This window comes from Corvus moneduloides, chromosome 5, assembly GCF_009650955.1.
Source record: "Corvus moneduloides isolate bCorMon1 chromosome 5, bCorMon1.pri, whole genome shotgun sequence".
Lineage (NCBI taxonomy): Eukaryota > Metazoa > Chordata > Aves > Passeriformes > Corvidae > Corvus > Corvus moneduloides.
Window position 1 is genome coordinate 62508570 of NC_045480.1, and position 27467 is coordinate 62536036.

General features: G+C 41.1%; 1 protein-coding gene across 1 annotated transcript in view; it reads left to right on the plus strand.

Moving 5' to 3' along the window:
• Positions 1-490: 490 nt before the first annotated feature.
• Positions 491-27467, plus strand: part of RNF150 (ring finger protein 150) — a 115631-nt gene continuing 88654 nt past the window's right edge. Inside the window, exon 1 of the mRNA XM_032108686.1 lies at positions 491-1168. Coding sequence (XP_031964577.1) covers positions 703-1168 — 466 coding nt within the window. The 5' untranslated portion in view covers positions 491-702. The remainder of the gene's footprint in view (positions 1169-27467) is intronic.

Below are 27467 nucleotides of genomic sequence, written 5' to 3' on the forward strand. Positions count from 1 at the left end.
AGCAAAACAGTTGAAGCGGGCGCTCAGAGGTGCCAGGCTACGCTCCTGGGAGATGCCGGGATCCCGGCACGGGCGGCCCTGGGACCGGCCCCCGTGCTCCCGCCAGGTGGCGCCGCCGCGCCGCTCCCGCCGCCGGCGCTTCCCCCTCCGCGGGGCCGGGCAGTGCAGCCCCTCTGCCAGGATCCCCCTCCGCCAGGAACACCCTCCGCCGGGAGCCCCTTCTGCCGGGAACCCTCACCGCCGGCAGCACCTCCACAAGGCCGGGGAGGGCAGCCCCTTCCGCCGGGAACCCCCTCCGCCGGCAGCGCGTCTGTCCGTGGGGCCGGGCCGGGACCGAGTCCGTATTGGGAACCGCGCCACCGTGTGCGCGTCTGAACCTCCCCCCGCACCGCGCCGCCCCCTCCGCGCCGTCCCCGGCCGCGCTGCCAGCAGCGGGGGAGGCAGCTGTGCGAGCAGGGCGAGGGAGGGGAGGAAGGGGCAGGAGGGAGGAGGGAGAGGGGAGGGCGGAGACGGGGCCAGCCCGAGGAAATCAAACGGCCCCGACATGAATTAGGCAGCGGCTGCAGAGGGGAGGGCCCCCTCCCCCCTCGTTCGCTGGTCCCCGCACGGTGCCGGCGGGAGCAGCGCCGCCCCGCTCAGAGCGGCGGCTCGGGGCACGCACACACACACGGACCGGCGGCGGCCGGGCGGGGGGGCCGGCAGATGAAGATGGCAATGTCTGTGATCCAAGCGTGCCGCAGCCTGGCGCTCTCAACATGGCTGCTGTCCTTTTGTTTCGTGCATCTGCTGTGCCTGGACTTCACTGTGGCCGAGAAGGAAGAGTGGTACACGGCCTTCGTCAACATCACCTACGCCGACCCGGCGGCCGGCAGCGCCGAGCTCCGCAGCGAGAAGAGCGAGTGCGGGCGCTACGGCGAACAGTCGCCCAAGCAGGACGCCCGCGGGCAGGTGGCCCTCTCCGCCTCGCCCGCAGATCGCTACGCCTGCGACCCCGGCACCCGCTTCAACGCCCCGGCGCCGGGCAAGAGCTGGGTGGCCCTAATCCCGCGGGGAAACTGCACCTACAAGGACAAGATCCGCCACGCCGCCGCCCAGAACGCCTCCGCCGTCGTCATCTATAACTTGGGCTCCAGCAACGCCAACGAGACCATCACCATGCCTCACGCAGGTGAGCCGCGCCACCCCCAGGGGTGTGCTGAGGGGCAGACAGATGGACCCTGTTTTCCAGTCCGCTCTGCCGTCCCACATTCTTGGGGTGGGAGCTACTGCGGGAAGCTGTCCTCGCACCTCCTGACAGGGAGCGGATGGGCTGTAGGCGTCACTGAGTGGTGGGTGCCCATTGTGGAGGACATGGAGCTGCTCTCCATGCTGCTGTGGCAAAGGATGGATGTGCTAGCAGCACATCCACAGCAATGCACGCCGGTGCTCCAGGGGTGAAAAGTTTGGAATATGTAAAGTTTGGGTCTAGAATGGGATGCTGATCCCACTGTGAAGCACCGGTGTTTCATTGTGTCCTGAGAGTCCTCTGGCAGGTGCCGTGTGGGATCGAGTGTGATTGAGGGCTTCGGAAGAGGAGAAGTTGTAATGTTGTGATGCAGGCTTATCAGGAGGTGCAGTAAAGTAGAGAACACGGTGTCCACAGTCTTGGCTGCGATAGTGTAAAAGCTGTGAGATCAAGTAGGAATGTCGAGTATCTGATTTGGTGAGAACATGAGATATGTCGTCCAGGACTGGGATGGGGACAGTGTTTCACTCTCCCAGGTGAATGTTCTGGTGGAGTTTGTGCTTGCAGTGTCAGCACATGCGTGGTCGGGTCCCAATACTGCTTGTCAACTAGGACCCAGTCAAAATCCAGTCATTTGAAACAGCCTAAACCTTGGCTTATGACCACAAAAAAACCCCCACTGCTTTTGTACCAGCGCTTGATCTGAAAAAACGTCTTAAAAACAGTTCGCCAGATTTATATTTAGGGACAGTGTTTTTTGCCAGGGGTCACTTGTCTTTTATACCAGCTCTCTATGCCATGAAGATAAAATGCCACCTATTGTGAAATCTCAGTTTGGTTTCTCTCCAGTAACTAATCATGCCCAGCTGTTTCATGCCAGTAGAATCTTAGTAGAGTTGGAGTAAACTGAAACACAGAAATGCTGCAAAACAGGATGTTATTCTAATGACATGTAAAATTTCCACAGTAAACTAGCTGGCTTGGATGTGCTGAGAAGCAATTTGTTGCCTAACTATAATGCTAAAATACTGCTGATGCAAAAGCAGGACTTTTGGAAGCTCTTATGTCCAGCCTGTTTCAGGGTTTAACCATTTGTATTGAGCAAATTTGTGTTTCTTTGGTAGGGTTGGTGGAAGCTGGGGTTTTTTGTATTGTTTTCCTTTGGTTTTGTGAGACAAGCAACTCATAAGCTCTTGAGCTTCTTAAAACTGTGCTTTATTATCTGCCCATGGTTTAGCAGTATTCAGATTACACTTCTTCCTACTTTAGGTATCACAGATTATATACTAAACAGTATAAAGCAGGAGGAGCTTGGCATACTTATGCACCCTCAAAGTAAAGCTCAGGCTGTTTTAAAACTTAAGATGCAGCATAGTTTATTCTTCTCTAGTAAGTTTCTCTAAAACTGCCAACATGTTGGATCAATTAATGGTTTGGCTGTTTTTAAAGTATGCACTAAGCTGTTTTCCCACACAAATGGTGTTTTATTAAGAAACAGTGGGAGTAAAAAATGTGTCTAACCTTTTCAAATGTTAGAGTTTTAGTTTGTTTTAAAGTCTAAGATGAAGTAGGGAAGGCAACTTTCTTACTAAAGTGGCCTCCAATTTAAAAAATATACTATCAGTTGTCCTGGGAGCAGCTTCTTTTATGTCGTATGACTCCAAAGGATTTGTTCTGAGAATCCTTTCTGAGTACTGAATTGATACCTAGCAGTGGGTTTGTACAGCACCGGAGGCTGAAATGAAAGGAAACTTGCAGAAATTAATCTGTACTTGTGGAACATGATCAGTGAAACTGACGGACTTTGCTCATTGATTTGAGGAGGTTGTCCTCATTCTAAGGATTTTTGTTCAGCGAAGTTGAATAATGGTTGTTGGGCTTACCTTAGAGAAGACCTGTCCTCTGCACATAGTCAAAACTGAGAGGAGTTTTAGAGCACAAGTCTGATGGAACAGAAGGAAAAATAATTATTCTTAGGTATTTAGCAATCTAGCAGGGATTCAGAACTTTACTCTCCCTCTGGTACGACTCTTACTCTGGGACAAAGCAAATGTTCAAGCTGTGTAAAATTGTGGCTGCAAATTTCTAACTTGCAGCCTTTGACATTTGCTTGTTCCTAGTCTAAATGATAGCACAAGATTCAAGGAAAAAATGAATCAGTTTCTTGGTTTCTGAGTTCAGCAGCATCTGCAGTGCTCTGCCCACGCCAAATCCTGGAGTGGGAAGAAGAAAATTCCATCCTGGAAAATACTTGGAGGTTGAGAGAGGAGGGTGAAATATGACCAAAAAAGCAATTTAAAAGTCAAAAGAAATATGATGTTACTCACTTTTTTATTTTCCTCCCACAGATTTTTTTGAGGTTTCATAGATGCTTAAACAAACTCTTCCTATACAGAAAAGTGTATCCTGTTGCATAACAATGTGGCTTCTGCCCTTATTAAATAACTGTTACTCCTAAGAGTAATACTACCCCTAAGACAGTTTTTTTTCCCTTACATATGTTCTTCTCTTCTGTATGCTTTGCCTTCTTTCTCTTATTGTCACTTTACCTCTTTGTGCTGCTTTTTCTGCTCCTCTCACCCTTGTTTCTTCATCTCTACCCCTGTGCTTCATTCCCTGCCTTAATCACGTTACTTTGCCATTTCATAGTGCTTTGCCCTTGCCACTTTCTTCCCCATGGTGTCTTTCTCCTGCCAAAGAACTTACCTCATGGCTCTGTGTTTAATTATATTTCCTGTTTTCTGCTACAGTGCATGCCAATGACCCTTTGCTCATGTGGTGCCTCCTGATTTTAAAATCTATAGGCAACTCTAGCAAGATACTGTGCATGAAGTTGAAGGAGGGTCCATAGATCTCCCTCCCACCACCCCCAGATCAAAACCAGAGTAGTATTATATCAAGGCTTGTTGCGGAAATCTTAAAATATGACTCTGCAGGATTTATTTATAGAGCCCCATACAACACAAAGTGTACAATTTGAACCAGTTCCATCACCCCATGGAAAGCCTTTGTTTTCAGGGAGCTTGTACTGAGGTCACTGCTTGCACACCCAGAAGGGTGAGGTGGAGTTCTGACATCTGCATTCACAGGGAATGCAGAGCTCTGGGATTCCCCTGCTGGGATGTCCCTAGCTTGTATATCATTTGCTACAGCCTGTGCAAACTGGCATCTTTATTTCTGTTGGCTTGAAGGATGGTGTAGGAGCTGTGAGTATGACTTCGTTTGCTTTTTGACTAAGTAGGATCGAACCAGAGAAGGAACAAAAGCATCTAGTATTTCTATTTCATGTGCTTTGCACTTCTACAATATCAACTTCCCTAGCAGAAAAGTACTCTAATAATATAGAGGATGTTCTTTTTTCTTCAGAAGAATAATCCATGGTGTTGGCTGGAGTTTCTCATTGAAGTTTTTTCTTATTCAGACCAAATTAGCTATTATCTAGGTTTGAAAAGGCCCTTGTCACTGTGTCTACATTTATTAACTTAGTATTAATTTGAAGTAGTCTTACTACCTGTTGTAGCATGTCCTAACATTTCCTCTGAGCTCTGAATAGAGACAGTAAGAGAGCCTTCCAGAAAGTGATTCAAGGTGAGAACTTCCTTCTCTACAGTTCATATTTGAGGGAACCTACATGGACCACTTCTAGCCTGGGAACCTGTCAGGTGCTTGGGGTGAGGGAAGAATGTTAACTGTGACGGTACATGATTCATGTATGGGTAAAAATCAAATCTATAATATTCTACGTAGTTTGTAACATTCAGTTGGAATTCTGAGGTGCATCAGATTATCTCACAGAATGGATACTGTTAATATGTGAAGTAAATTGCATCCTATGTATTTTGCACCAGGAACATGTGTTAGTCAGGCAGTTTTGCATTCTCTGTATTCTGCTTCTCCAGTGCATCCCATGAAAAATTTTAAGTCACGTGCCTCACCTATGACAGCCCCTTAAGGGCAGATGCCTCATTTTTTTGTAATGGCTCATATACACAGCAGCAAGTAGCAGCTGTACCTTTGAGACATGAACCTCATAAGTGGTCTAAGATGATTCTGACTTCTCCCCTCCCTCTCTGGCCCTCAGGTGCAGTGTGTGTGTCCTAGACTGCATGAGGAAGGCATGGCCATCCCACTGCAAATTCAGATGTGTCCTTCCACATGTGCTGTGAAGGGGCCAGCCTCAACCTGGGAGCATTCAGCTCAATAAGAGTTTCTTCCTTTGTACTCAGATTTTTGTTCCTTGATCAGTGACTAGTCTTACCTTTTACATATTTTAAGATGGTAATAGTTTGGGCTTTGGGCTACCCTGTAGATTTGTAGTGGTGTGCAAATTAAACACCAGAGTTGAAGATTTCTCTCTTTACAAACTTGATTCAGTACTGTAGCTACATTACATTTGTTTCCTTATTAAAACAATTGTTTTCCTAAACTTCGGTGGAATTCTAATGAGGAAAATGTGCTGAGAGCATTCACACTGAATTTACATATGGATAAGTGTGAATTAATTGAGGGCTGGAGATTTCAGCCTTCCAGAGTCTGCCATAATTTTTTTCTGTTCCAGGCACCCAAGATTGATTCCTAATAGAAACTCAGTGAGGGAGGGAGATGGAGATTAGTGCATCTCTGAGCCCTATCCATTGAGGCATTGCTGGGATGTGCTGCCATCCTCAGGAACTAGAAGGGCTCCTGGATCCATCATGTAGGCCTGGCTTTCTGCAGTTTTTGAAAACCTAGTTCTCTGTGTTTATCAAAATTCAGGATTTATAGCTGACAGGCTGTCCCACTGCATTCCCTAGTGAGCCACACTTCTGCTTGCTAGTTCTGCTCTGGTGAGGTTCTAGACTGCTTTACTGCCCATGTGTTCAGGTATGCCAGGTGGAGGGGGCACTTGCTGTTAGGTAACTAGTTTAGCTTAAACTGAATTGAAAGGAATGAATTTGACCTTCACGGACTAGAACAACAAAATACCATTAGTCCCTGGTACTACTTGGGACAGCCACTTCAGCTGGGGCACTGAGTTTTGTCATTAGATGAGATGCTTTTTTGTCATGTTGAGTCTACCATCTTTCACCCTCATGGCTGGCTGGGTCATGTACCTCCTTCGGAGCCCACTGCAGACAGTGGGAAGAAAGATAGTGGAAGGACACAGAGTCCACTGAGCTTTGGATCAAGTCATAAAGTACAGCTTTCCCTACAAAGAGGTGAAGTATTGATTCATTGAAGATTTCATTGATCCTCCAAGCTTATTGATTGCAAAAGCAGTTAGATTTCTGCTTTGGTTATCGGCAACATTTGTATACAGTGGCATTCATACAAATGCTGTCCTTAGATCTCTGCAGTAAGAAGTGACACAGCAAGAAGAAAATCTTCCTCAGGAACAAAACTGTGTCCATATCCACACTAACTGCTGACTGGTGATCTGGAACACCTCCTTTTGATATATAGTCCTTAGGAGAATGGCTTGCTTTTGAGAAAGCAGTGGTTTGTCCTAGTTCCATTGGTATTTTGTCTTTAAAATGGTAATGTTAGCTTGGGTTATCAGAATATTGTGGCAGTCTGTGGCTTAGTGTAACACATTAATTGATGCAGATATATTTCTGTGCTACCTCCCTTCACTCCACATCACAGAGGACAGGAACATTTTCAGCAAAAAGGGAGAGAAAACTAACTAGTTCAGTGTTGGCACTCCTAAGAGTCTTTTCCTGGTGAGAGAGGAGGACACTTTCTACTTTTCTCATGTAAGCAAAGGCTTAAAAGAACCCATTATTGTGCAGCACTTGTTTGATGGAGCTCATGGTGCTTTGTCATGTGAGATGACTGAGTTTCAAGTGACGTCTGCCTCCGTACACCACGAGCCAGGCTGGTGAAGAGTTAGGCATTTATGAAGAGATAGGCCAACAACTTCTCCACTTCCCAATAATTTCTACATAGCTAACCTGCACAGAAACAGCATTCATTTCAAGAGAAGCCCCACTTCTGCCCTTTCAGCTACATTTGAGTAACAGTCACTTGATGACTCCTTTGGTGCTGAAGGGAGTGAACAATACAATCATTGACTCACAGAAATCAGATATGGAAAAGATTGAGTAGTCCATGTAATCTGCCACCTTACTAATGCAGGGCTGCTTCCTATAGTGTTACCATCCAGTATCATCACAGTGCTTTTTGCTTAGCATCTTGCAAAGGAAAGAATTTCGGGGTGCTTCAGAAACAAATGCAGTCTGTGTAAGGAGAATGGTTCTGAGGCAAGCGATACAAAATGTAGGAAAATGTTAATGAGTAATTCTATACCTTGCAGTAATATTAAATTCTCATACCTTCTACAAAGGCATAGCTGCTAAAGGATAAATAAGGTTTAAATCCAACTGTATCCATTGTGCCGCACAGTCTAGGGGAGTTATATGGCAATTGTAAGAAGAAGGAAGTGGCAAAATATTTTGCAACTGGTTGTGTCCAAACAGGCTTTACAGTGCTATGTCTTGATTCCTCAGTGGGATGTGATCCTGGACTTTGTTCATGACCAGCGCTCTCCTCATTTCACTGTGTAGTGTTTTGGTTTCTCTGGAAAAGAAATCTGGATGGTTCAGCGTCTGGTCAGGCACTGCACAGTTTGACCAGGTCCTCGATGTGGATGAGCAGGGATCAAGGACCCCTCAGAGTATCCTGCTTTTCATGAGTGCATTTGGATGTAGTATCTCAGAATGTAATTCTCTTGAGAACTACAATTTCTGTTACCTGGAGAAGAAAACCCAAACCTGTTAGGTGAAACCTTAACTTAAAAAATTCACCATATTAAATCTACCAGCTCTATATCTACTATCTGATGCACTGGCCATATTAGTGTAATCAGAAGTAATTCTTCAGCCAGGCTAGGCTGAAAATTACTGAGTTAGATTCTTACCACCTGCTGGAAACAATGGTTTTTAGTTTTAAAACGGATGGGAGGGAAACACCTTTTACCAGTTCTAATAGATAGGTTATAAATATTGTTTGCATATGAAACAACAATACTATGCAGCTGTGTTTTACAGGAGAGGCCTAACAAGGGCATTCTTTACTTTCTGTCTCCTATAGATTATTTGAAATAACCCTTAGAAAACTGAACTCAGTAGAAATGAAGGAGACAATGAAAAAATTAAACTGTTTTATTGCTATTCCACACTGAAATATGAAAAGCTAGCATACTTTATTTTGTGTTACTCAAAGATAATAGCTTTAAGGAATAATTGTTCATTTCTTTTCCCTCTCAAGAGTGGCCAATAAATAATGTCAATGAATTGAAATGCCTGTTCGTTTGCCTCTGACAGTATAATCATAGTGATATTCAATTATACTGCTAGACCTGAGGGTCTTGTCAGAACTTTGGTCTTGAATTTGATGTGTTTAACTGTGTTTATGTACATAAATTGCTGTAAATTGGAGAGGTACTTTCAGCTTGAGACAAAATTAAAAGGAAAAAAATGTTTATCTTTTTAGTTCCCAAACCCCAGAAACGAAAATTACAGCCTTGTAACTCCATAGAGTCCTGGATTGAGTATGTCTTGCATACTTCTTAAACCCAGATAGAAGCAACATAGATACATCTGCACAGGAATGCAGTTCCTCCAGGGATACATGGAAGAGGGTGGGTTGGCAAGTGCTCTCCTGTGCTACACACTTAGTGAGACATAGCTTTTTAAAATTAATTTGTATTCCATAGTGTTGTGAGCTTTTATCCTGAGAGAGGACCTCAGCAGTGGGATGCTCCATAACAAAGCAGTTCTTGTTGTATAGTTTTCTGCCAAGACAACCCCTTACTACTGACATATTTGTCTACAAACCATCATCGTTTGTCACTGAAATGGACTTAATGATACAGGATTTTACTCTTCCTCGTAATTTGTTCTGTATCTTGGGCTTCCTCCCTTCTTATATGCTCTTTGGTTTGCTTCTCACTGTTCCAGACTCTGCTTACAAGCCATCTTTTTTCTGAAAGTCATTGTAAGAATATCTCACCAGATAATATATGTATTTTAAAGGGAATTATACATCACATTAATCTCTGGCTTCCAGCTTTATAAATCACACATCATTAAACTGTGCTCCTCTATTTGTTGTTTTCATCTTGCAGTCCATGTCAAAAAATTCTTATTTTTTTTAGCATGGCCACTGTTATGTTACACTGAATGTGCCTGACATTACACAGCCGTGTTCAGAATGGACTCCAGACCCTAGTGGGTAATTTAATCTTTAATTAACGTATATGCCTAATCTTAAGATTGCTGTAAAATGTGTCAGCATTAGCTGAGTATGTGTTGTGGGTTGCCTGGTTTCAGACCCAGCATGATAAGGTCTATGGTTTTATTGTTTTGGTTAAATTGATTTTGGAGCACTTCAGAAGCTTTTGCACCTAATTGTTATTCTCATAGCAGCAGAGCATTTCCAGGTCCTCAGGATCGAAGCTCTGGGTGTCTAACAAGTTTCACTATGAAAGATTTCTTGCATTTTCTAATTAGGCAGGAGTTCTCTATCAGTATCTGATAAAGATCTCTCTGGTGTTACATCCTGTGATGCTAGCTAAAATGTTCCTATTCTTTTTCCTTTTCCATTTCAGTAGTTTCTGTTAGAAGACAGAAATTGTTTCTGCTTTTCCTTTGCCCTTTTGAAAATCTCTGTGTTAGAGAATCTTAAATCTTCGGCCATATTTCTAGTACATGTCACTGTTTGTACTCAAAAATAAATCAGTCTTTAAAACAGGACAGTCTGATGCTGCAGTCACATTCATGATTGCTTTTTACACTTGCACGGAGTATGCTTTCCCCTCTTGTGCCTTTTTAAGCTTTTGCTATATGCTCGCTGTCTCCTAGTTTTACCTGCCACTATCATGCTCCTTGACAGAGGCAGCTTTTGCAAGATTACACAATCTCTGTGCCTGGTCTCTTATTGTTCTTCATGTGTCCATGTGTTTGGAAGTACCATCTGGTTGTCCATCAAATTCATACCTTTACTAAACACTTTATCAAAATTTCTCATGCCGGAAAATGAGGAGCTGTCTGAGTAAAATACATTATGTCTTTTTATAGTGCTGCCTTTGATATATTTGCCTTGCCTTATCTTTCCTTCAATCGTATACCCTCTTTATTTTCTGCCTAATTTTTTCTCTCCTTTGGTTTGTTGGGTTTTTTTGTTTATTATCCCTGCTTCCTGTAAATCTTTTCCTTGGACTTCTCACCGTTTTTTTTTTTCTTGCCTTCTTCCCTTTCCCTTTATGTGCTCTGCACCTGTTTTTCATCTCTTCTATTTTGAATTTTTTTTTTACCTTTCTGCCCACTCCTTACCAGGTTGACAAAAGGAGCCAAATGCTATTTGCTTTGCAAAAACCTTGACTGTAAGAGGAAGCAGTGCAGGATTATGCTCTTTGGGTGGTTTTTCCTTTGCAGCTGACTCTGGTTTTAAAGAGCATCTGCTGTCTGCTGCTCAGGGTGGGCTCAGAGGAGTGGGACACCAGCAACTGGGAAGTCATCAGAAGAGGGACAGGCATAGCACATTTGTTGTGCATAGAAGCATTTGTGCTGAGCACTCCTAAGTCTTTTTCATGAATTCTTAATGGACTAAATTATGGTCCCCTCTCTTTCATGCTTTTATGGAAGAAGATTAAGTTCCCCCTCTCCGGATGCTAGAAAAAACTGATGGGATTTTTTTCTATCAGAACTGTTTTTCTTAGGTAGTGAAATGGATTTTCAACAGAAAACTGTTTTGGAAAGTTTTTGTTCTCTGGAAAAGATCTTACAGGTCTGGTTTGAATAAAAATTTTATTTTAGTAAATATTTTATGTTTCTGAATTTCAGTTTCAGAAGCAGTTTGGTTTCCCTTTTCCTTTTTTTGATGATACATTACATTTTAATCAGCTTCTACCAGCTTTAGATACTAGTTCCAATCCAGAGCACAGACCTGACTTTTTCCCAACTCACTTTTCTCCAGGAATCAATGCATGCATCTGATCATCATCAGTTTTATTTAAAGATACTGACCTCAGGTTTGCAGTGCTGAATTTCTTTTCCCTGTGACTGTGTGACAGCAGCTTTCTGTCTTCTCACAGTGCAGTCCCTAAGCTGTGTAGAGTCTTTAGCCCTTGCTTTGTGTCTTCACTAGCAGATTTCAGCACTGTGTCTAGATGCACACGGGAACAACACTCAGTGTGAGATAAAGATTGCTCTCACAAAGGCATAACAGGGATCAGTAGCTGTCAATGGAAGTGAGATAAATTCAGGCTTGTAGTATGATGCAATTTCCTAAATGGTTGCCCATACCTTAATGTTATTTGCATGGGACTGGATAGTTCTCTAAATGTCAAATCCTGGGAAAAATACCCCATTCTCTGGGAAAATTATGGTGGCATCTGTACAAGGAAGGTTAGAGAAGGTGTTCATAGTAGTTCTTACGGTTTTAGGATACTTCTCTGGAACTATGACCCAGCTCTCTTCCACGCTTGGAGACTCAAAACTGCTCTGGCAGAAGCTCTGCACTGTGGGCAAAGATAAACCCTCTGGAGTGAAACATCAGCTTTTCACAACAGGATCTCTGCAAAGCCCTTAGCTGGGTGACAGTGATGAACCAAAGTCAGCTTGATATTTCTTTGTGACTGTTGCTCATAGAGGAGGAAACTGCAAGAAAAGGCACTTGCAATAAAAACAGTCCAAGCCACTTCTATTTTTTGTGTCTGAAGATAGCTAACAAATGCAGAGAGGTGTCCATAAGCCTCCACCAACCGACCAAGCTTGTCTTGCAGCATGAGAGATGTGAAAGCCTTTATATTCTAAAACTTTTATTTAACTGTTTAATGCCAGCACAAGGGAATATTGTGATGGAATGCAACCTAGAGCAGCAAAACTATCACAGGTGAGGATGAAATAGTTCAAAAGACAGTAGTACCATCATTTGCTTTGCCAGAGAAACAGCTGAAATAGCCATTAGATAAAAGTCATGTGGATGAACCTGAATCCTGGAGAGGTGAATTCATGTTGATAAGAAAAGACATTAAAATAGGTGGTGACCCCTGTGGTCTCCCCATCATGTGGGAAGTTTTCCTCTCAGAGACTGTGAAATGTCTTTGACTAACCCATATATCTTAAACCTCATTTCAGTTCTGCACTGATTCCCATTTCTCACTGGCAACCACTGTCATGATCTTTGACATTTTCTTGTCTGCTGCCTCACTGCTGTTTGTTCCAGTCCTTGCTTGCTGGCTTCACAGGTGGTGGGATCATTCCTTGAGATGACGAGGTTCTTGGTCAGCTCTGGTTTGAGCTTGTATGTTTTTCTCTCGTTGCCATTAGCAGTTTGGGAATGGCGGGTTGCATTGCTCCCAGAGTGCTGCCCAGTTGGATCCACAGGTGAATTAGATACGGAAAGCTACCAAACAGCTGAAGTGCAGGTGAAAGCCATGAGCTCTATCTAAGGCAGCCGGGATCATCTAGTGCACATTGATTCTTCAGGGAGCTCCTCTGTCATCTTTACTCCCCTGACCTACTGACCCCTGCTTAAGAAGATACATAGGAACATTTCTTTGTTCAGTGTTAGTGGGGTTTTGGTTTGGGTTTTTTTTTTCACCTAGAAACATTCTCTTTTCTTTATTGAATACCCAGACAGCCTTTTTTCTCCCCCCTTTTTTTTTTCCTGTCCTGGTCTACTAACCAGAACTTATCGAGATGCAAGTTATGAGAGTCCACAGACAATTTTTAAAACAAAAATATGACTGCATAACTATTTATTTCCAAAATTATGCTTTCTAAGGGTTGTTAGTTCGAAGAAATTTTTGGTGCCAGAGAGTTTATGTTATCTGGTTTCTAAATATGCATGACATCACTTCTTTCTGCAACAATTAAGGGCTTCATTCCCATTAACTAATTTATGTAGCCATCTTTCTTCTGTTAGACTTGCAGAAAATAACAAAGCAAGCACTGAACTTTTAGTGTAGAACATCTCCTGTTGAGTACCTTGAACATTTGAAGTGTAGAATCTGTTCTTAGTTCTTAACCAATGTTGTGTTGAATTAGCACAATGATTACTGTTGTCTTTTCATTTTCTAGCCGCAGACCAGGAGTATTTCTTGCCAGTGCAAAGACAGCTCTACAAATTCTATCACAAAGCTGTTGTCTTTGGCTCTGACTAGCCAAATCTGTTGTGGGTTAGCCCACAAAACAGGAGCTACTGTGCGTATGTAAAGCAATAGACTCCTTGGTAGTAATAGCAAGGAGGCAATTTTAATGGGGTCTCAACTGGACTGATACAGCAACTCCTAAAATGTCTTCCTTGCAAATGAGACCAATACTTAAAAACCACTTCTCACTTTGCTAAGGTAGTGATTTGGCTGTCTTAAAACTCAGTAGTAGGTATTTTTAAATTGTTTCTTATGTATACATTACATTAAATTAATTCGGAGAACAGTTCATGTCCCAGTTGAGGAAAATGTTTGCACAAATGGTTATAGTTAAGCTCACATTTAGTTCTTGCTGAGAATGGACTAGAAGTTGAGCACCTTGACTAAATGTCACTGAAAATGGTTCTGTGAGGAAATGTCATCTGTGAAAGATGTAGAAGTGTCTGACATAGCCCAGAGGCTTTTTACTAAGAATGTTACTGTGGTCACCTCAGGTGCAGCTTATGCCCTCCTATAGCACTGTGAATACTCAAGATCCTTACAATAAGCACTTCTATTTGGAATTGTAAAAATAAGATACATACACTTTATGTATTTAATAAAAGAGATGCTTAATAAATACCTATTAAAAGAGATGATTTAATTATTTTTCCTTTTTCCACATAGTTTGACTAAGAAGCAAAGGTGCCTCTTAACTTCCAGTGAACACTGTGCCCCTTCCATCTGTGGAAAAGCTGGGCACCCAAACCCTTTAAAACCCAGCTGCTGTCTGTTCTCCACTGTGTTATACTTGTTGTGTGTCACCATTGCATGCAGAGGAACAATCACAGCTGTGGGAAGCGTGGACAGCTGTTTAGATATTTGCAGATGGCTTAAAGATGTGTATCAACCAGTCATTTGTACTTGCTAGGTGAGCTAGGGGAGTTTATGTAATTTAGAATAGCCACACAGCATTTCTTTGCCAATCAGGGAGTTGCCTAATTTGGAAATACATATATATCTGAGGCCAATCTGATACACAGCAGCTCCTTACCTTACACCCATTCCAGTTTGGGAATAATAATGGTAATGTTTTTCAGATTTGGTTCCAGGAGATAAAATTTTGCATCCTCCCTTGTGGCCTTATCAGTCTGTCAGCTTCATTTTGTTTTGAGAAATTCGGGAGAGGTTTCCTTAATGTTCCCAGTGGTACATATCAATTTTGGATAGGAGTTTTAGCCATTTAGACAGTTGTTTGGGTTATGTTGAGATGATGGGAAACTATAACCAAGGAGGAGGGAAGTGTAAAATTAACAGATGTTCCTCCTTTAGACATTCCTAAAAAGCTAACTGCCATATTTAGTTAAAGGGCTCTGCCTGGAAATAATGCAATTATTACTTTTAATAACCTTTAAGTACATACGGGTGCCCCACAACAACTGTGTTAATGTCACAGAAAGACTTGATAGACCAGGCAAATATTAATGTAGGATACACAAGTACTAATGAATACCTGAGGTGACTCAGTTGTTGCTGCCTGTTCTGAGCTTCCCCTCCCCCCTCCCAAAGACATGTGCTCCGAGCTCCTTTGTTCCAAGCACGGGCAAAACCAAATGTAACTCAGACTCTTCAGCAGTGTCTGATTGGCCGGTCACCCCGGGTCCGCCCCCAGTCCTCCCCTTTCCCCTTCTCCTAATAAAGATGGTCGAGGGGAGGCAAACGCTGTCTCTCAGCTCAGCTACTTTCCTGTGAACATCTCTGGTCGTCTGTCTCATTTGAAAGCTTCTAACTGCAGGGAATTGAGTGAGCAGGGAGCTATATTTCTCCCTCTTTGCTTCTGCTGATGGTATTTGCTCTGCAGCTGATTCAGGTACCGATTTTAGAGCTACTAAAGTGCTAGATCGCCCTTGCTACCTCTCAAGGCTGCTCGAGGCTTTCTAAGGCATTGAAATACAAGCGCTAGCCGGTATAAAGCTGAAAAGATACCTTCCACATTTGGCGCCCAATGAAAAGATACCTTCCACACTCAGTAGTGTCTTGAATGCTTTGCAAACCTGTATTTATCACCACAAACCTCAAAGATGTTTCATAATCCATAAAGTGAATGGCCTGCATTGTGAGTGGAGGTGATTAGTATCTGTTTGTGAGTGCTGTGCTCTTCACGGGCCTGGGCCCTACTTTACCTTCTCCTGTGTCTCCTTGTTTAATAAAACAGAATTGGAATCCATCCATCAGTGAATTACTGCAGGTTTGATTAATTTGTAAATAAACCTGATGTTCATGCTGTTACCCAACAGTTGTCTCCACTTGTGGGCAAGAGTTTCAGGATCTGAGAAAATGCATTAAGTCTTTATTCATAAAGTTCATGATATTAAGTCAACTTAAAAAAAAAAAATTACATTTTTATTTTCGTTTCCATCTTTAATAATGAGAATGTCCCTGTCACTGAAATGGATAATACTCACAGCCTGCAAGCACCTCCAGACTCTAGCACTGAAGAGATTGTACCTTGTTTTGGGAAAGGGTGCTGCTCTGTACAGCCTTGGTAGCATGAAAACTGAAAGAATTTATGAAATTTTAAATAGGTTGGTGAATTTTAGGTCCGCTTTCCTTGATACTTTGAAGAAGCACATAAATGACTTGGCTGGAAAAGTCACAAGAAGTTCATAGGAAGGAAAAATTTCTCCACCCACGATATTCTGATCTCAGTAGTTCATACATGGAGAATTGGGATTAGACCGGGCTCTAAGCTGACTTTTCACAGGCCATACTTTCCATATGCAGACTGCTTTCAGACAAGCTCAGGTGCTGATTTCTGAACTTTGAGGTTAGTCACTATTTAAGGGTCTCCAAAGTTCCCATTTAATTTAATTATATTTTTGCATGTTATGAAAAGAATTCCAATAACTGTCCTGTAAATTCCAACTCCCTAATCTTTCCCTTAGAAAAAGCATTCTGAGATTCTGGCTGATTTCCAGAAATGCACTTACCTATGCCACTAATTTGTAGCCTCACTTCTGAAATCCTAACCATGCTGAAGTCAATGCCAAAACTTCCTAAGGATTTCATCGCCAAATAGTTAAATCAGGAAAATAAATACCTGAACTCATTGTAATATCTCCTGCTGCCCTCATAGTATTTAACACTTTGTCAAGTACAGAAGAGCCACCAACAAACATAATACCAGGCTTTCACCAGCATTGCCAGTGAAGTATCAACAGCCAGCATTTCATATGAATTGTACATATCTGTTGGATTCCATCCAGGCAAAACAGTAGACAACACCAGGGCTTCATTAAGATTATTTTGTAATTGAGTAAAATGATGGGTCAGCCTTGAACCTGTAAATATTAAGTGGCAGTAGTTCTCCAGCACATTTTAAAAAGGGTCCACCTGGCATCAAGTGAATGTATAAAATAGGTAGTCATTGTTATATTTATTATATAGGTAGAAGTTAATTTTCTTACATTTTGAAGAGCTTGAGAATAGTAGGTCATGTCTTCTGTGTATTTCTGACAGTGGGCTTCAAAACATTTTTTTCTGAAATCTACTGACAGCTAAAATTTGGTACCTACAAGGCTTATGGCTTTCGTATGAAGTGAAAGGAATTGGGTGGTGTGGTACTGTTAGAGCTGTGTTTGGAAGAGGCTGAGAAGCTTGCTGTGCAAGATGCACATCCCTGCTAGCTTGTCTCCAAGGGCAGGGAGAGAGGGTGCTGCCTGACAAAAGTCATAGTCAAGATAAAATCTCCTGAATCTCAAGCAGGTACTGGCTGGAAGCACTGCAAAAATACCTGCTCTAAATTTGGAGAGAGAGAACAGTATGGTTTTCACACCTTTCTTCACTAACTGGTATACTAAGAAGGAATGGCAATGATGACAGCCTCATCACGAGGGGAGTGCTTCCGTGCTGGTTGTTAGGAGAGTGCTCAAAATTAGCATTCACAGTCTCCAGTGAAGGAGTGGAATCTGCGTTTTATGCCATCCATCTATATACCAAATAAATGTGGACAGTTGTCATAGAAATAGTTACAGAGACAACGTCTCTCCACAATGAGCCTAGCAGAGGTCATTTCTAAACTGTTTCCTGTCTGACCAAGTTGAGATGGCATTCAATATGGGCTGAATTTGTTCCAGACAGAGGATTAGTTATTAGATCTTCAAATACACGGCTGGTTGGTAATCTTTTTTTTTTTCTTTTTTTCCTTAAGTTTTCTGGAAATACCATTCAGCTGAAGACACCACGATGTAGGCAATACCACATGGTGATTTCAGTGCCTTCATCCTGGCACACATACTGTGTTTTGAGTGATGCCGATCTGTTTTGAGAGCTTGTGGGATTTTCAAAACCACTGCTATGTTAATCTCATTTGGGTTCTCTAACATGCTTCAGATCACCCTCTCTTTTTCAGGGTCTGATTACAAGAAGGATGTTTTGTACTGAAAATGAGTTGTTTTCAGTTTTCACTACACCTTCATTTTGGAAATCTGTAACTGTTTAACCTCTCTGTAAGTCTTCAGCATGCCATATTACAGTGAAATTCTCTGCTAATCAAGGTGGTTGCTAATGAGAGACTCTCTCTCGCTCTGTAGAGGCACTGCTGTATCCTAAAGACATCTTGCCTTTTGATCTTCTTGATCCAGATTAATTGTAGGAGGCTGAATTCAGACAGAAATATCAAATGCACAGCAATGCTTAACAGAAATGTTACAATTACATAAAACTATGAGAAATCAAAGGAGGGTTTCAGATAGGTGATTGAGCATGGAAATAACAGGGTAGCTGAAGTTCATTATTTCAGCTTGTAGTTCTGATCTGCTCATATGTAGACACTGAGTCATCCAAGACAGAAAAGTAAATGAGGAGAGAGAACATAAGCCGTCATACAAGAACCAAGGTAAATAGAATTACCTGCCTTTTATGTCCTCTCACACATGGGCTGAATTCATCTCTGATGCAATCCAAACACAGAAATACATGAGCAGCACTAATATTACCAGCAGAGAAAAATTTTCAATAGTTATGACTAGCATTCCTCCCTGGGAGCCAGCATGTGTTTTGTTTGTTGTTGGGCTTTATTGGGTGTTTTTGGTTTGGTGGGTTTTTTTGTTGGGTTTGGTGGTTTTGGTTTTTCGGTTGGTTTGGTTCGGTTTGTTTTTTTAACATGAGAGGAAACAGGCATGTGAAATAGCATGTAAGTATCTGAAACTGCATGATGCAACATCTGATACATCAGGGAATAACTAGAAGCTACCATTGAAGATTGGCTTAAAACAAACCTTGCTTTGGAATCAACTGTGCAACTTAAAAATATGCCTTGATATCTTCAGCTCTGTCTTGTATACTAAAACTTGCTAAATTTGGGGCAAGATGTAGTTTCTGAACATCTTAGATCTGAAATGTTTCATATTAAATTCTTGTTTCAAGTCATTTAAAGAGTTAGGAAATTCATATTCAAACTCTGAACCTTCTGGCTCTGGTACATGTTCAGATAATAAGATTTCAGTAGGGAAATACAGCCTTTGCCTTATCTATTGCAGATAGATCCAGCATGGAAAACTCTTATAATCAGTAGGTACTGTAAAAAGATCTGCATGGGTATTCATTTGAGCATTAAAAAGCAAGAATCTATTAGCAATGGACTATGGTATCAGCATTATGTTAAGTGCTTTTGTTTTCATCATCCTCAAAGCATGCCTAAATCTCGGAGAGAAATGAGGAAAACGATATAATCAGCCATAAAATCAGTAACAGCTGTACAAAATGTAGTGTGGGCAAAAATGTACTCTTTGGTGAAGCCTGAAAATACTGACAGGTAACTCTGACAAAAGCTTTGTTGTAGAAATGTGAGCATGTGCAACACACACTGAAGAGATTGTTTCAGCAGAGTATCATGAATTTGCCTGAGAAGTATGTGCTAAGAGGAATGTATTTCTGACTGAAGAGGAATTTATTTCTGAATTTATTTCTGCATTGCCATGTTCTTGTAAAAGTACAGAGGAAGGACTCTGCCTGTTTAAAGCAGATTTGGACTCATTGATGCATATGACTCCCATGCAGGCATCTAAATACCTTTACTTAGGGGTAGATAGCATGAATCCTTTGCCTGTGGGTACAGATGTTTGTCTGTGTGTCCTTATTCACATACATGTATCTAAAAAAATGGTAACTTCCTCCAGGGAGATCAGCTACAGCAGGTAACCCACACCTGGTATTGAACTCACAGAAGAGCCAAGAGTGTAGAGATCCCATGTCATTATTTGGCCAATGAATGATCTACATAGACATAAACAGCCCTATTTTTGAGTGCACATGGCATGGTGGTAGTACTTTTGCTGGTTTGCTTTGGGGTTCATTTCAGTTGCAGTTCTGGAGGACATGAAAAAAAAAAAGAAAGAAAAAGAGCTTTTAAAAATGTCTAGACAGTTCTAAGAAACCCCTCTTCTGTGCAATTCTCTGATTTGGGGGGACTCAGGAGAGAGGGAGGAAAAAAAATTATGTCTCAGCCAACTCGAGTCCTTAACCTTTCAGGTATTATAATGCAAATAAAATGCGTTGTCCTGAAATGTAAATAAAATATTTGATACAGACAAGTCATAATGCAATCCTGCAGCTTGTATATGCACAGGTGTAACAGACTGGGGACAGGAACTTGTCTTCTACTCATTAGCTTTTCAGAATACTAAAAGCAAGAGATTCCATCTGGAGAAGAGTTTCTAAGTTTCTGAGAAGAAAAATGAAATAAATGTTGTTCCCATTTTGTTCCAACTGCTTGAATAGAAATGAGTCAGAGAGCAATCTCTGTTCTTCTTCGTCTGGACATGTGTACTCCCTAGTAAACTCAGATATGAAATTTAAAAATTCTGTTAGACGTGTTTAGATCCTTAGCTAAAATCCTCATCTAAAAGGACAAGGTTCCTTGTAGGAAAACAAGAGAGTAGTTTTACAGTTGTAGGCCGTCATGCTGAAAATACTTACGCGGGCAAGTACCATGGATGTAATGAATTTGCTTGATCTATTTATAGCTTTACTCAGTGTATGTTTTTACCCAGGTGGTGCTCCTTAAATTTCACTGGACTGTGTGTTTGAGCAGCAGTTCACACTAAAGATCACAGTGCAGGACAAGAGTCCAGGTAGCAAACAAATATACTTAATTAAGTAGACATTTCACAGTTAATACAATACTTACGACCTTTTTATGGTGTCTCTCTGCAAGAAGGATTTGTAACTTTCAAAATTGCTAGTAATAGCTATTTTGTTTTTGTTTTGAATAGTTTTCTTTACAAGGATAAATAAATAACATTCAATTTTGAGAATGGAGAAACATGCAAAAAGGGTGGAGTAGCCAAACCTTACCGTGTGCCAGGAGCGGATTCCAACCTTCCAGCGTCTTCTTCACTCTGTAGGAATAGATCCTTCCCATCCCTACAGCACGTTGCTCCTCCAGGCTTCCTATTTGCTAGTTTTGGTTCCATATGTTTACTCATTTCATATGCTTGAACTCCCACCAAGACTGGTTTGGTTTGGTTTTCTGTTCTAATAAGACTGAAATTTTCCTCCATTTTCAACTGAAATCCATTTGTATTCACTTCTTTCATGAGCTATTCTTGTAATTTAATATTTTAAATGTTATCATTTTCATATACATTCTGAAATTCTGCTTTAATCTACCAATTCATAGTTTTGTAAATCTCAAAAAAAAAAAGGAAAACATACCTCTGAAGGGGGAGAATAATCCAGGCAATTACATTAAACATGCTTATATCAAACTGTAGTTGGACCAAATGTTGTTCCCTGTGCCCCTTCCCTCCTAGTGAAATAATAGATTTCATGTTAAATACAATATTTTAATAAAACTTTTTTTTTTTTTTACATCCCCAGCCACTGAATGGTGTTTCACCTGCTGATATCCTGATACTTGTGCAATTTATCTGGTACACATGAACTCACCTAGGATGGCTAATTTTAAGGCCGGCTGGGACAGAGATCATGACTGAGTGTGAGGATGCCTCCAGGTCTCTTTGGGAGGGTTATAAATGAAAGCTCAATAAGTCCAGGTTAAAAGTACAGGGGTTTTTTGGTTTGGTTTGGTTTTGTTTTCCTCTGCAGCAAGTGTTAGGAAGCTGGCTTCCCATGTGCAGTTTGTTACTTTAAAAGCATTTGAAAATACAAATGCAATGATTTAATTGGGCTCAATGATTACAAAGTATTTTCTGTGACTTGTAACAGGTTCAATTACTAGATTGGGATCACATCAAAGGAACCGCAGGATTATTAGCGTTACAAATCTGCTTCCTGATCAGAACTACTCAGCCCATTGAGTTTAAGGAGGGGAGATTAATATATTTCTGTAATGTGAATGAAACCACCTCAGGTGCCTCTCGTGCACTTCATAAAACTTCCCTCTATAAGGAGCCAGGTGCTGTGAGGTGCTGATTGTCAGTTTTAAGCTAATGGTTCTAACTTTGGAGGCTCTACAGAGAAGCAGTGAAGATGGTAATAGTGCCCCATTCTCTCTTGTTCTCTTCCTTCCTTGTCTTTCTTCAAGCTACTTGTTTCCCACTCCCATCTTGCTGTTTTCTTCCCTTTTAGCTCTTCCAAAATGAGTTGGGCTTCAAAAAGACTCTTTTAAAATTAAAAAAGAAACTAGTCTTGTTTGTTTTCTAGACCCTATCAGACCTGATTCACCTTGCAGTTCAATAGTTCCATGCTGGCCTAGCTGAAGGCTTGATGAGTGGCAGTGCTGTGGCAGAAATGGCATCCCTTGGTGAGGAGGGCCAAAACTCTGTAAAATGGCCTTGTTCCCAAAAAAAGCGGAGGGTGGAACTGCATATGGATTAAGTCTTATGTTGAGCATCAAGTGCAGCTGTTTTTATTACACCATCTGCAAAATAGAGCAAGCAGTGTGCAGGCAAAGCTCAAAAGCCCCTTAGCAGCTTCCTAATCTGAGGTCAGATGAGAAAGGATTCCCATTCCTGGGTTCAACTTCCAGTTTAGAGGAAGGGCCTGTACCTAAATCCTCTGTACACTGAAATGTTGTTTGAAATGGTTTGGGCTAAAGAAAACCATCTGATGTCTTTGTTAGAGGACCAAGGGCCTGGAATTAATGTAAATAACTTACATGTGGGAGCGGGATTGTCATTGTAATGTGTGTGCCCCAGCTTTCCAGCCTCAGACTGTTGACACAGTCCTTTCCTGCCATACATCCTTAGGCTGTTTATACTGGTTTTTGACAGCACTTCTGTCACATCAGCTGCAGCTTCCCACTCTCCCGGTCTTGGCATGCCCTGTGGGTTGGCTGGCCCAATGATATTCCCTGTTCCCACAGAGCCATTTCTTCCTGTAGAATAGCTATCATATCCTTGATGACTTCCTGTCCTGTTAGCAGTTCACCCTCACTTTGTCTCTTTCCTCTCTCTTCTGACTGTGATTTCAAGTCATGTCACAGCCACACTGTTCCAGGGCATGCATTTTCTCTTTCTTAGCTATGTGCTTGCCTGATCATGTTTAATTAGTGGTTTTCCTAAGGGTGGTCTCTGGTCTTCTTGCACAGTTTCATTAGCTGCATCTTCTTGAAACTGCTGTAATATTCTGACATATGGTGGAACTAAATGTAGAATGTCCGTCTCTCTATCCAAAATGTTTTAAGGGGCAGGGGAGGATTCTCAAAGAAAGACAGCTGAGGTCAGGGAAGAACAGTTACTTACACTGGAAAATCTGTGAACACATGTTGGGTAAATCTGCCTGTGGCTTCTTTGTGGTGGTGAGGATGTTCATAATTCTCAGGAGCACATACAAAGTTCATGCTCATTCTTCATGCGACAGCTGCATGACTGGTCATCTCCTGTCAGATGTGAAGGAGCTAGATGTGCAAGTCTTCTCAAGGAAGCTTTTCTCATCAAGGCTAAAAGCTGCATCTTTCTCTCTATGCATCTTCCTTCTGTACTTTGTGACTTCAATGAAAAATCAGAAACAGGCTTTTTCGACATTTCTTTTGTGTACATAATTACCTACTTCACCATTGTAGCTTCAAAGAACCATTATGCTTTTCTGCTCTACCCTCCTATAGTCACAAGGCTTTCAGATCATCAGATGCTCTTCAGACCTAATCACAGAAACTGAACATTGCAAATCATGTCCAAATTGTGAAGAGCTTGAAACTCAAAGTCCAGGTTAGTACTAACCTGGAATTGTTAGCTTTCTCTTCTGCAAAGACCCAAGCAGGTATAGTTCAGTCTTTAAGATAAAGGTAGACCTTGTTTTATGGAGTTCTATCTGATAAGTCTAGTTTATGAGTACCCAACTGCACATCTCTCAATGGCAATGAATTATCTAATTAAGTTTCCATTTGTTTCACACTGTCTAGGCTGTGGACAGCATCTTCTTATCATTTTTCACATCTCTGTGTATTTTCTTGTACCTTAATGGAACTGATATTAAATCATTGCAAACAAATAGGAACTCAAACCTAAAGTAGTTACCCAACTTTGAATATGACTTCTTTGAATAAGACTTGGTGAATAAACCTGTCTGTGGTTAGGATTCTGGACATTTTTAATCCTGTGTTGTCTCCCTGTCACAGATGTATTGTAATTCATTAATAGTTAATTATTTGTAGCAGACTTGGCAAAGGTGAAGATTGTAGCAGTTGGGAGATAAAATGAGAAGGTATTCACTGATTGCAGTAAGAATGGGAAAGCATTTTTCTCAGCAAATGAAAAGGTTTTTATTCTATTTTGTAGACGGGAGATGGAATATGCTAAAAATGGAACTTAATATGCTTCCACATCTCATTTGAATAGTCATCAAGCAAAACAGAAGATCTGTGTGGCATCAGAGTACTTGGTCTTAGTATTGCATAAACATAGATTGTTATTTCTTTGGCTGTTTGGGTCTCTCACAGAATCCAGTACATATTTCAGATTTAAAATATGTGCTCATATTGCATTTAAGAAGGGACCTTTTTGTACTCAGAAAACTTACACAAAGGTCTGTAATGGACAATGGAGAACAGCAGACATCTTCATTAAATATTGCTTTTAATACATCAGATGTTACAGAGTGGGATGAGATGCCTTTTAGGTCAGTGAAGATGGATGAGGAGTTAAAAAGCTGGTAATACAGTCTCTAATATCAGTATAGGCTTATTGTGAGGCTCTCCATCACCAGCTGGAAAGCAGTGTTAGTAAAAAAAAAGGCATAGTGTACAGCTCAGGTATCTACTTGTCAGAGAACAATTTATGGCTCAGTTTATGACAGTTGTTTATTTTGTTTGTTTAAACTTAATGAGGAGTGCAGTTTACTGTCCAATACACATACCTTGGCTTGGGATGGCTCCCTCTGGAACGGGATTGAAATGGTCCTGCCTCAAGTCAAAGACAACTTGTTTCTAAGGCTGGGCATAAGACAAGTCAAGCTGGTCACTGATCAAGTGCACTACTGTGTGAGGGCCTTTGACAAGAAGCCTTCAGAAGGAGGCTAATAACAAGTTTCCAGGTTTCCTCATTGTGTAGCACATTGTCTCAGAATTACATGTGCTGTGCCATCATTTCACACAGTTTCATTGACTCATCAGAGGCTGGTTGCCAACACTGTGCTTCGTCTGTTAATGCCAGGAGAACAATCTCTTGGAAAGGCAGGCGTGCATGTTCTGGAGCTATTCAGAGCTCCGAACAGGATGAGTGCTGCAGAAGAGGAAATAGAAATGACAAAAAGCTACAGATGTTTGGAAAGCCAGAAGACTAGTGCAGGAGCTGCAAAAGAAAGAACACATAACAGGAAAAAGAAGTGGATGAGAAATACAGGAGTGTGAGATGTGGGAGAAAACGTTATGAAGGGAAAAACTTGCAATATTTGTCAATACAGGAATCATCACCAGACCATGAGTAGATTATGGTATTTCTTGAGGTCTTTTCTGTTTCACCACGATTTAATTATTTGATTTTATTTGATAGGGTAATTTTACTTCTGTTCATTCTTATTTTCCCACTGAATGCTTGTGATCTAGCAAAAATATCATAGGTTTATAGCCTCATATAGGTCTATCTCACTGTAATGTTTGATAATGTTCAGTAGAAAAGGAAAGCTGATGGTCTAGAGTAGCTGAAATATAATTTGTGGTAAGTATTTGCTACAAGTATTTTGAGTGGTATTTTTATCAATATTTTTAAAAGAAGTACCTGTTCATTCCTTAGACCTGTGGAATGAAGTTCTGCTCTGTGGGTACAGATGTTAACATTGTATAATCAATACGCAGTGACAAATCAGGGCCAAGCTTCCTCCCATAAGCCAGCTTAAGGAGCGCTTAGCTAGAAAAGAGAGGTGTGCTTTTAACACAAGTAATGCAACTCTGCGTTGTGGATCCTGTCTATGGTGTTTTTCCTTCTGCATTGTCAGTTCTCTCCATGCCGCAGGAGAATCTTGTCTAGCTCCCACTGAAGTCTTCACTGAGGACTGTGGTGCAGTCAGGTCCTCACAAAAAAACCTTTGGAAGGCAGGCATTGTCCTCAATGAGGGAAAAAATGGTTCAAGTTGCATTTCCATGAAGTGAAAGCAGAATCCTAAATAGCAGCTTCTCTATGTAAAATACCAGAGTAGGGCAATGTCAAACTCCTCATTTTCTGCAGTGCTTGTAAATACAACATCATGCACTTGTTAGTAAGATGAAAATGAGATTGAATTTCCCTGTGAAATACAAAATGAAGGTAATAACACAATAGCGCAGAGGTGGAGGGCTCTGAGATGTGTTCTAATGTTACAGCTGTCAGCATTTCTGTACATGCAGATGTCATACTGTCAGAATTTAACAGGGTGAAATAGGTTTTCATTTTAGATGAACAAGAACTCCAATTATAACCTCTTACAATTCCAATTAGTGTACTCTGGGTGAGTGCGTTTAACATCAATTCAGCCTGTGGCACAAAACTCCTTTGCACGTTGCCTGGAATGACAGTGTTAGTTGCAACACTGTGCTATCTGTGCAATAGGGTGGACAAGAGACTTCCATAAATCCCCCTGTATTTGGTTTTTGTAACTTTTTAAAATGTGTCTTTTAAGCTTCAAGTTGTCACTGTCAGTCCAGAACTCAATTTCTCTTGATGATGGGTGAAGGTCCCACCTGGCTAATTTAGAGCTCTATGATTGTTTAGAAATGATGGTTTATGATTAGCTAAAGAAAAATAGTCTTGTTCCATGTATTAACTTTTCTGAAATACATGAGATCAGAGTAGTGAGTATCATGGAAGAATTGTGGTAGCTCTAATTGTAGGAATAAAATTTCAGTTGGCATTTTTCTTGTGTTTCTGAAGGCAATTATTTGCTGAAAAAATTATGTAGCTGGTGGCAAAGTCAGTAAACTTTTCTACATTGTATATGTGACCCTGAAAAAATCTGTTTTGCAAATAGGTCCTCACAAGAGAATGTTCATGCACTGAAGTTTAAAAAAATGCTGCCAGGTCTTATGTATCTGTTTTAGTATTGAGATAAAAACACAATCAAAATATTTTAAACAATATAGTTTCTAAAAAGAAAGTATTTCCATTATAATTCCCTGTTGTAATAATTTGGAATCACAATTGAATTCCATTATCTTTTTATATTTATGACCTCATGCAACTTCCTGTATTATTGTGCAAAAACTTTGCTTTTTTAGCCAGATGTGCTAATTTGTTACATTCAAATCTATGCAATTTAAAGATACAAAGTTTTTATCTTGAAATCTGTGCATTTGAATATATTTTCTATCTCCATTTTGATCATAGTCCTGAGCTTTACAAACTGTGGCTCCGTCCAGGAAACACACTGGTGCCTGGGAGTGCAGGGTTCGCTGTCAGATAGGGCAGAGGAAGTATTTAATTTGCTTTCAGAGGAAATCTCTGTTGTGTGAAGCTGCTTTGCTGCAATATCTTTTATTAATGACATCTTCCCTGTATACAGTCAAATTAAGTCATGCCTGTTGTGGTTTTCTGCAAGGATCTGGAAAGCTAACACAGAGGTATTAATTGTCTGTTAGTACTAAGCTCACTTGTGGCTGCCTGTGTGCTTAAGTCCATGTCTGTTATAGTGGTAGTGAGCAGTTGTCCTTTGAAGCCTCATGTAAAGATGAAAGAATACTGAAGGTGCACCAAG